Source organism: Solanum tuberosum, unplaced genomic scaffold, assembly GCF_000226075.1.
Source record: "Solanum tuberosum cultivar DM 1-3 516 R44 unplaced genomic scaffold, SolTub_3.0 scf00755, whole genome shotgun sequence".
NCBI lineage: Eukaryota > Viridiplantae > Streptophyta > Magnoliopsida > Solanales > Solanaceae > Solanum > Solanum tuberosum.
The window spans coordinates 122,330-133,103 of record NW_006239669.1 but is presented as its reverse complement, the minus strand read 5'-3'; the positions used below and the strand labels follow the sequence as shown (position 1 = coordinate 133,103).

At 32.5% G+C, this 10,774-nt stretch overlaps 1 protein-coding gene across 1 annotated transcript; it reads right to left on the bottom strand.

The window, feature by feature from the left end:
- Positions 1 to 1,768: 1,768 nt before the first annotated feature.
- LOC102602155 (putative ER lumen protein-retaining receptor C28H8.4) lies at positions 1,769 to 6,948 on the bottom strand. The gene is made up of 6 exons (XM_006367274.2): positions 6,656 to 6,948; positions 3,713 to 3,912; positions 2,977 to 3,117; positions 2,783 to 2,863; positions 2,196 to 2,320; positions 1,769 to 2,108 (listed from the first exon to the last, which is right to left on the bottom strand). Exons 1-6 carry the CDS (start codon positions 6,876 to 6,878, stop codon positions 2,060 to 2,062), a joined length of 819 nt encoding a protein of 272 aa, XP_006367336.1. The 5' UTR covers positions 6,879 to 6,948; the 3' UTR covers positions 1,769 to 2,059.
- Positions 6,949 to 10,774: the final 3,826 nt, after the last annotated feature.

Here is a 10,774-nt window from a genome sequence, read left to right as displayed (position 1 = left end):
ATTCACAATGTAACGCCATATAAATTTGGTCACATGCATTGCTGTTTTAGAAGCATTTATGATTTTTATAATTTATAAGAGATTATATTATTGTAGTCAAGTGGACTCCCCATATTTCTTAATTAGGGGACATCTTTTCTAAAGAGACATGTCTAATCTCCGTTGAAATTACTACTTCCTTCGTCCCAATTCAATTATATGACAATAATGTTTGATTGATTATAGAATTTTTAAAAAGTATTTGAAATTTGTGATCTGTAATACATCATGCAAGCGTTTAATTAAGAATAAAGTTATTATTATTAAATATTGGAAAATAACTTTTAATTAAATGTTGATTAAGAAAAATATCATATAAATTAGAATGAAAAAAGTTTGTATATTAATTAGCCATCAAAATTGAAGGCTATATTTGTATCTATTTGAATGAATTGTATGCTCAATTATTTTTCAAAATTTGACTTGTGTCCTTTGAACCTTCTGGTTGAGTGATTGATGGCCTAGAGGCTAGAGCGGAATGGGTCCGGAAAGAAAAGTCTAGTCTTATGCCATAGGTTCAATTCAGAAAGTAACGAAGGGAATTAACTCTGAGTTATTCATGTGGATGACCACCCTTCAAATCAAATAAGTCATTTCAAAGGACTCTATTCCGATTTAATACATTATGATTATTGATTGTTGTGCTTTTAATAAGCAGTTGATATTTGTACCTACACTCTTGTACGCATCTTATTCAAAAAGGTGTCGATTCACGCTCTTTCATTAAAATATTATATTATGTTATATTTTTATATATGTGTACTACTACATGTTAATTTTTTTAAATTTGTTTTATATTTTGACTCTTTTTAGTTAAATTTCTAACTTTGCGATTACTTCGTATGTGTTGTTTCCTAATTAAAAATAAGATTACATGTATTCTTCTCCTCTACTTTGTTTATCTTTTTCTTTTATTTTTTTCAGCATTTGATGATCACTTCGGTTTACCTAATAATGATCTTGATCTTAATAAATGAGAGTTGACTGCTTTTATTCGAAAATTCAATTATCTACACTTATTGAATCAGTCTACAAAAAATTCACTTTACATAAACTCATAATTGACATGTTCGTCTTGTTTTTATACCTCTCATTAGGGTTGCTGACGGAAATATCGATAAAATCAAAGAAAAATATATATATAATAAGTACTTTTTAGGTTTGGTTTAATTTTTAATTTTGATTTTAAAAATTGATAATATATGATTTGGTATTGATTTTAAACAAAAAATAATAATCAAACCAAATCAACAATATAAAAAACTATTTGAAAAGTATACTTGGCGCGTGCACACACACAAGTGTGTGTTTATTTTTACATAAAATTCTAGGGTATGGCATATTGATTCTTATTTTTTTGCTCTAGGTGTTTTCCTCTATATAATTTGATTAGATATGTAGTTTCTCTAGTTCGATAAAAACTAAAGCAATGAAAAATTGACTTAATTGATTTGATCTAATTCTAACATTTGAGAAATTGATCCAACCTTAATCATGAACACCCGCTCCTCATTAATCTCTAACATGGGCAAATCCACACCATGTATATTTGAAGATTGCTCACAAAGTCACAATAGAGCAAATGTTTGAAAGTAGCATATATATCACTGCAAGAAAAATCTTTTTTTAAAAAAAAAAAATAAACCAATGCGTCACAAAATTTATTTTATAATTAAATGGATTTGCCACAATCAAGTTGTTTATATTGTCATCAAACAGACACTATAGCTTATCTGAGAACCAGCATCATTAATCATTCAACTTAGTTCATGAAAACTACAAGTGTGACTACCTTTCTGAAGCCGAAAAAATTAGAGCTCATAACGAAAAAGTTAAAACTATGATTGATAGCCACAAAATCAACTACTTAATTTAAATTGTGCTAGCTTTACAAAAACATCCACTCTTGGTTTTTCCCCTGGAGAAACTAGACCAAGTTGGACTTGTGTAGGATACAAAAAAAATAAGCAAAGCCAAGCGTGGTATGCGAAATTTGTCCATCACTTAGCACAAACTTCAGTTACACAACACCTGAAGGAAGGCGCAAAACTAGCTGTCCTCCAAAAACACTGCAATACATTCACAAAATAAGAAGGATATGGTCAATAGAGAAGCATTTTGAAAAGCAAGGAAGGCATGGGATGCTGATATTCAACCTTTTAACGTAGTAGTAACAGAAGTCTGCTAAGATGAATGTCTGAACAATTTCAGATATAAGCACCATTGAAGGCCATAGACCATGACCCAACGCTACTAGTAGATGGCCGTTACTGTCCAAAACCTGTCGTCAGCCCAAGAGAAACTTAGAATGTTAATAGAAATGAACAGCATGCATGCAAAAATGGATCTAAAGGTGACAATCTTCCTCAATCTCTATTCGTAGACTTAAGTTACAGCTATCATACAAAAAAGGATACATTGTTCAACAAACTGAAGATGTTTTTAAAGGTTCTTCATCAGTTCCTACAATGCAGTCAGTACTAGGTGCACAACCTGACTTTGTAAGAATTAATAAAACTGACACTTAGACATGCATGATAAGGCACTTATCAAAATCTAGGACAAAGTAACCAAAACCACATATCTACTCATTTTTACTTCAACTAAGACTTCCAATCCCTGCTAGTTCGAATCATTATAGTAGCCAAATAAGATACTGCGTCTACACCAAATATGAAGAATGGAAACCTTGTCAGTGAAAATTTACGTGATTTGTGCGATTTTTTAAGTTTGCAAATCAAACCTGGAGAATCCAATGAGCGCAGCTTAAGAACCTCGCAACACCCAACGCAAATACATAGTGAGCCGTGAATGGTTCAACTATCTGTAGACAATATACCAAGTATGTTGTCAAAGCTTACAAGAACATTTGATCAGAACAGAAGTTGTAAGAGAGCGAAATCTGCAACGTTCATCAACAATAATCAGTAATTATACCTGAGTGTTTTGCATGACACGAAGTTGAGGAAGCACAGAAACCGCCTCCAAGTAAACACAGAAAGCCCAGAAGATTCTATTGATCAAGTGATGTGATGTTGATGGATGAATTAGTAAGGCTAAGGCAGCACAAGGGATCCCCTGGACAAAAGTGGGTTAAAACAATTTACTTCTAAAAGATAAGCCAGAGAAAAACTCTATACAGCATGCATTACAGAGAATCATGCAACCAAAATCTTAAACAATCAAACAGAGAATAATAAAGATGATGAAATACTGGTAACTTTTTAGGATAAAGTAAACATTTGAGATCATTTCTAGTTGAAGTTTTATACAACTTGACATGGACTACTATACACAATACTCAAATGCATTCTTACAAAGGGACTTCACTTTACAAATGTCATCATCTTACAAATCTGCCTTAAGTACAAATGACAAGATAATTTGATCTTAAGGAATTTTACAAAGAGAGATCAACCACACATGGATCTTCTCTAATCAAATTCCTAGTTTTCTCTATCTTTTTCATTTGCCATTAACCAAGTAAAATTGTAATTGAATTGAAACAATTATTCAACATCATCACAAATACAGTCTCGCTTCACTAGTACATGTATAAGTGGTATCTGGTAGCTATATCTATCAACGATCAGTACATCAATCATCAATGTATGGACTACCAACTAGACCTTGAATGAAGCACATATAAAAGTGAGGTTGTTTGAAGACTTACCACATAATAAACTGAACAATTGTCTTTGTCCTCCATGTAACTTGATTCAAGTTTAAATCGGATCATAAAAATAACCCACAACGTTGTCCCCAATGTAGCTAAATCAAGTAAGGTATGTATATCATATTCCATGACAAAACTACAATACAGTCTGACAGCCAAAAACAGAGCAGTGAGCTCCTGGGATTTGAGTGAAATCCCTGCAATAGTATGAGAGTTACAAATGATCAGTGGCACACAAAAGAAAAAAACTAACATGGCAATCAGGAAAACCCAGCCATAGGATTGAGTCCAGATAAAATTGAGAAATAGGTTTCCTTTATTATTTTATTTTTTTAAATCTAGTTTATAAACAACAAGAACAACATACCTAGTGTAATCCCACAAGTGGGGTCTGGGGAGGTAGGATGTACGCAGACCATGCCCCTGCCTTTGTGAGGTAGAGAGGTTGTTTCTGATAGACCCTCAGCTCAAAAGGGAAGTATGCGACACAAGATTGAAAGAAAAGAGACAACAAAGTAGCAAGATACAAACAAATGCAGCGACAGATAGTAATACACATCAGAGAATACAAACTATGAGCTAATTGAATAATACTACTAAGAGGACAATAGGAGGCTAGCCTACACCTCTCCCACACGAAAAACGGCAACACTCAGCTACCTACTAACCTTCTACCTTAATCCTCGACCTCCATACCTTCCTATTTAACGTTATGTTCAGATGAAGCTGTGGATATGAGGAACAAAACTCAAAAACTATAATTAACAGATATAGAAGAGTACAGAGCAATTTACTAAAGAATAACAATAAGATAAATGCTATCTCATGTGAAAACTAACAAGGGCCACATGACCATGAAAAGGTTACAGCATTCTATCAATAATTCTACTACTATTGCCTTATAACCCATCTCAATAGCACACTGATTTTCAACATGTATGAATTATAAATATGAAGTATTATGATATATAGCACAAAAATTGTGAAAAAGGCTTTGGCGTTTGTGGAAGTTATTTTAAATGGAAAACAAGAAAAGATGCTCTCACCATTTATGTTGCAATGCAACAAAATGAATTTTGATATTATATTCAGAGGTCAAGTTTATCCCCATAAAAAAGATTGATTGTGAATTGGCATTAGACAAGATTGTTGGTAATCTAGAGAATCACACATCTAGGTTAAGTCATCTAAGAAACATGAAAGCAAAATAAGTGGAGAAAAAGATGAGTGTTATGGGAGTTTCATGCATAGGACAAGACCTAAGTAAAAGGCAAATTTTAGAGAAGAGTTGTGACACCAGCAATGTTATATGGAATAATTGTTGTGCTTCTAAGCCCCCAACAAATCCACAATCTGTATGTTGCAGGATTCAAATGTTAAGATGGAAAAGAGGTAATACAAAATCGGACAAGACTATACATGATCATATTCGACAAGAGTACAAATATCATAGAAATGATAAAATGCAAGAAGGACGACTCAGATCATCTGGTTATATCCTTATGCAACAGTTCTTAGGGACGCCATTATGATAGTTGAAGGTGCTATAACGAGGTATACCTAAGATCTCAGGGAAGAAAATTGTCTCGGAAAGTAGACAATCAAAATTAATATGGATTTAGCTACGAAGATATTATAACGGAAGCAAATGATCAAAATAGGAAATCACACTATTTGAGATTAAGGCACATTTGTTGTTGTTATTCTTACACAAATCTGGTTTTCTTATGCTGGTTAGACACTTGCATGTCCGCGTAAAGAATATGAGTTCCAGAGAATCTCCAGTTTTAGATAACTCTTAATTAGCCTTAAAATATCAATCATTTAGTATTGAAATTAATGGGCCTGAATAGAGCAAAACGAATACAGAGGATTCATCCAGCCAACCCCAACTAGTTTGGGGTTGTGGCATAATTGATAAGTTGATTGATATGCGAAGTTGTGAGATGTAAAGAAACTGAAGGCAAGTAAATGCTGTTCAGGCACTTATGCTTCTTTGAAAAAAAAACAATGCTTTAGGAAATAGGAATCTCATTCTCACAGACTGTCACTACCAAAGATCCCGAGAGCAAATGCTCGACCTCCTCTTCACCTGCATTGGTGTTTATTTAGAAAGAATGTAGAGGACAGAATTGTCTGAGAAGAATCATTCAATCATTTCCCACCATCTATTCCAATAACCACAAGATGCCAGACTGTCAAATCGCTAGCCATTAAGGTAGCTGCAGATAAAAACAGTCTCCAATATGTTTTCATACAAATGCAAATGATTCATTACTAACATAGCTGATTCAACCAACCCAAAGGTTAATATAGGTATAGGACACACGCTTTTTGCATAGTCCAACTATGAAACTGGTACCATACAATTCATCAGTCACATTCATTACGTCAAAGACTCCACAAAATCAATATCATCCAATACAGCAATAGGTGGACTACAAAGGCCTAGCATGCAAATAAAACTAATAAAATTCAATGTAAAACCCACATTAAACGAATTCATCAAGAAGACCATAAAACTCCGCAATGTGAACTTTGCTAAGCATAGACGGAATTACAGGAGGGGGGTTGCAAACTTGCAATTGTAAAAATAGTCTAAAAATGATAAATCCTAATAGTAATCTAAATAAAGCTGAATGAGTTCAGATGATTGAAACAACTAATGTTGAGCAGATTGATCAATAAATTAGTATTCTTTTTCAAAATTTAGTTAGGAATCGAGGGTCTTTCCAAAAGAGTCTCTCTACCGTAGTGGTAAGGTCTGCACACATTTTACCCTCTCCAAACTTCACTTGTGGGATTTCAATGGGCATATTGTTGTGTCTTTTGCAAAAAGGTTCTAAATTTCAATCCAAGACTCCCAATCAATGCAGATCTCCTAAAAGCACCAATTTTCGATAACAATATATAAGCAGAAATAGAATGTGGGATTGTTACCAGCACAAGTTTTCTCTTTGGTGAGCTTATAGATAAGAACGGAGATTCCGATGGCGTGAACAGCCTCGGCGGCGACGAAAAGGTTGTCGTGATCGTGAACAATGGCACGTAGCAGCACCAGAACTGTCATGCCGGCGACCACCGCCAGAAAAGCCTTTACCTTTGGCGGTTGCCGTTTAACCCATGTTGACACAGCGTGGATCGGCCTCCTCGGAGCCTTCATACTGCTCTCTTGATGTGCTAAAAAAAATTCGACTGTCAATTGAAAATTGGAGCCTTCGGATACGTCGACCAATATATATACCTTATATTTCGTAACTTACCTTTTGTTATAAAAATAAAAGAAAATTGTTTTGTTAAGGAGTAGAGAGGGTGTTGATACAAATTATGGAACCAAATCTAGTTTTATTTGCTTTGATTTGTATTTTTTTAAAATAATACTAATATTTAGTTTGGTTTTGATTTTTGTTCGAAAATTTAAAGAAATAGTGTTAACTAATCTACACATATTTTATAGTTATATATACATGATTATATTGTTTTTTATATGAATAATTTCAGTATAATTGAGTTATACTATAAGAATTAATAATTATAAGATTCAAAATGGAATAAAGACAATAATTCATTTGAATGAATCGTTTCTTTTACTTTGATGTATGGTTAATAACTAAATAATCGAACCAAACTAATAACAAACAAAACAATTAAATTGGTTTGATTTTGATTTGAATAATTTAATACTAATTGAATTAGGTTAATTTAATTTTGATAAACAATATTTGTAAAAAAATCCTAGGAGACTAAATAAATGAATTATTATTTAAAACTAATAAATAAATTATCTACCCTAATAATATTTCATATCTTGGAACAAGGCAACAATATTTCAAAGTTAATTTTAGATAAATTTTTAAAAAGTCGAAAATCAAAAGTTCCAAGAGAAAACACTATTTCATTTAATTAGCTGGAATGAATACTCCATCATGAAGTTTGGTGAACTATTTGTTTATATTTGGTCATAAAATCTAACAACTTTAGTTGGATTGGATTAACCAATTTAAGATGTGATCACAACACCTATATCATGAATCATGATTGTGATGTGCGTTAATATTGATTAGTATTCACAACTTTGTAATATCCAAAACAAAGTATTAACCACTATAAGAGTTCATTCACACACCACAGTCATTAAAAGCTTTAAAGCAAAGTTAATTTAGAGGGTTATTATACATTTTTAAACGTTTCATGATTAAATCGACTAGTGATACTTTCGAGATGCTACCTTGAAATAGAAAGTCTTTTCAATTTCATTTGATTCGGGGAGTCTTCGCCGGTAGTAACCTCCTGAATTTGTCGAATAACTTCTTTCCCGCAAAGCTTATCAATCCTACACTCCTTTCTTTTTATGTATGGTGACGAATCTGTTTGGACACTGATTATAAGCGAAAGCATAGTTGATTCCAACTGAAAAATGAAAGAAATTATCCACAATTTTTACTCATCGTTGAAAGTATGCACAACTTGGAGTTAGAGTTAAAATTTGAATCCTCTCCACCAACTCAACGTCCCCCGATTCCTACCTTCTTAACTCCCCCAATCCCTATATATCTTAACCATTTCACCCTGCTACCGAGGCTCTACTCCTCACCACCTATCACCCCTATAGTGTTTTACTAGATTTCATATAAACACTCTTAAGACAATATTTTTTTTTACTTATAATTATCAAACACTATAAAATAAGTAAGAAATCAATTTGTTTTTCAAGAGAACGTTTTTCATGAATAATGTGAGAGTGACCTCTGTGGTGGACAAAATGGGGAAGGTGAGACTGTGATGGTTTGGACATGTGAAGAGGAGTTTCGTAGACACATCAATGACGAGGTGCAAAAGGTTAGTTATAAAGGGTAGAGGAAAAACAGATGTAGACCGAAGAAGTATTGAAGAGAGGTGATAAGACAAGATACGACGCAACTTCAGGTTACCAAGGACATGACCTTAGATGAGAAGGGGTAGAGGATGTTTATTAGGGTAAAATGTTAGTAGGTTGTGCAATGATGTCTTGCTTAGGGTGACTTGTTTATCATTTATATTAGTTGTATTATTGTAGTTTTTGTTTTTGATTTTATCATTGTTTTATTGTTTTCAATAATCTATCCTAGTATGTTGTTTAATGTGTTTCAATCATCACATTATTCTATTATTGTTTCGAATCCTTTTAGGTAGACTTTGCAATGTTACTTGTTAATTGATATATTCTCTTTACGATTTCCTTATTTTTTTACATGAATTTGTTGCACTTGAGTCATGAGTCTTTCGAAAACAAAATATGGTAAAGTTTGTCTATATTCTATCCTCTCCAAACCTTACTCATGAGATTTCACTGGAATATTATTGTTGTTGTAATATTCTGCTTGTACCAAACACACCCTAAAACGTTACTAAATCGGTTAAGAATTGAGGTCCAAGATTATTCTTTACTAAACAATTGTTAATTATTTTCTAGATCTTTTTCGATATTTTCTCTTTCATTCTTCCCTACTATTGTTGTTTTAGAATAAGTACTTTGTTTTAAAAAAATTTATTTTATTAAAGTAAGCTAGCGTTTGGCCATAGATTTCCAAATATTTTTGGCAAATATTATTTGGGTGAAGATTTGGGTGAAATTTCACCATGTGTTTGGCCATAGTATTTGGGAAACATATTTCATTTTTTTAAGAAATATGATTTATATTTTATACTCATAAGTTGTTAAAACTATCAAAACTAACTATAAATTTGTATTACATAGCAAAATAGAAATGTCACGTAGCAAGATTCATGACTTCCGCAACAAATCAACAAGCATCATTACAGTAAATATTCGCATTGTTAAAAGAGACTAGTACAAATCATGATAATGAAATTACAACTAATATGAATTTGAAAAAGAAGAAAATAAATATCGCAATCACTGAAGCACCTCTACCTTCTCTTCCAGAAGAGTTCAAACTATTCTTTAATATAATCTTCCCACATTCAATGAACAATCTCTTCTCGATGAGCTTGCATTTGCAAATCAGATGATCGAGAAGATGAAGCGATGTTACCCTGAGCCGATTATTCGTCATTTTCATCAACAATTATATCATCACTTTCATATTCACTGAATATTCCATCACTGTTTTGGTGTTCACGTAAAATTTCATTGAGTTCAAACTTTCATCATCAAACTTATCTCGATTTCCAATTTTCTCAAAAAACTCATTCCTAACTTCTATCAATTGTGGACCACTGATTGCATAACCTTTAAATCCAGACTTCCTCGCATCATCATGCAGGACACTTATAAGGATTGATGTTTCTTCATCGGTCCATTTATTAGCAACTGAATCACGTGATTTTTTTTATTTTTTTTTGCGTTTCTACAATACAACATCAACATGACAACACATCATATGCATAACTTAATCTTTTTTAGAGTGCACAAAATCTGAAAGTATATCTTTAACTAAAAATGAAAGCCAGTTTACCGTAGCAACTACAGCAAGCTGACTAGCTCCCTGGTTCGTATGACTAGGTCGCTTACTTTACTTTCACTCAACAGCCTAGCTCTAACAAGCCGTACGTTGCACCAGTCGAATGATAAAATAAAAGACAAGGAGAAAAGATTCTTATCATTCATAACTCTTAAAACCTAGACAAGAGAACAAATTCCTACAGATCAATTCAAGCAAGATCAATCTAAAGAAAATTCATACATATATGCTCTTTATAATAGAAAAGTTTATTAATTGAGTTAGTTGGCAGATGGAGAGTTAATTGAGTTGGTTGGTGTTAATAAATATAATGTTTTTGTAAAAGATAAAAGTTTGGTGTTAAATTTAAATTTTTAAAACTTTCCAAATAATGAGATTTGTCCCAAATACTAGAATTTTCTAGTATTTGGGAATTTGGGTTATTTGCCAAAAAAATTTGCCAAATAATGAGAAAGTGTATGGACAAACAATATTTGCCAAATTTTTTCCCAAGTTTTACTTGGAAAATCTATGGCCAAACGGGCCCTAAGTGTTGACAACAAATCAAATTAAAACTTTACATTTTTATCCATTTAGATTCAAAGTCTAAAAACCC

What these genes read in the sequence shown, in the direction of transcription:
- LOC102602155 (XM_006367274.2), bottom strand. Translation starts at nt 6,878, where the DNA reads ATGAAGGCTCCGAGGAGGCCGATCCACGCTGTGTCAACATGGGTTAAA. An exon ending in ATTGTTCAGTTTATTATGTG is followed by an intron (nt 3,118 to 3,712) that starts GTAAGTCTTCAA and finishes ACTTTTGTCCAG; the next exon opens with GGGATCCCTTGTGCTGCCTT. An exon ending in GCGCTCATTGGATTCTCCAG is followed by an intron (nt 2,321 to 2,782) that starts GTTTGATTTGCA and finishes GGCTGACGACAG; the next exon opens with GTTTTGGACAGTAACGGCCA.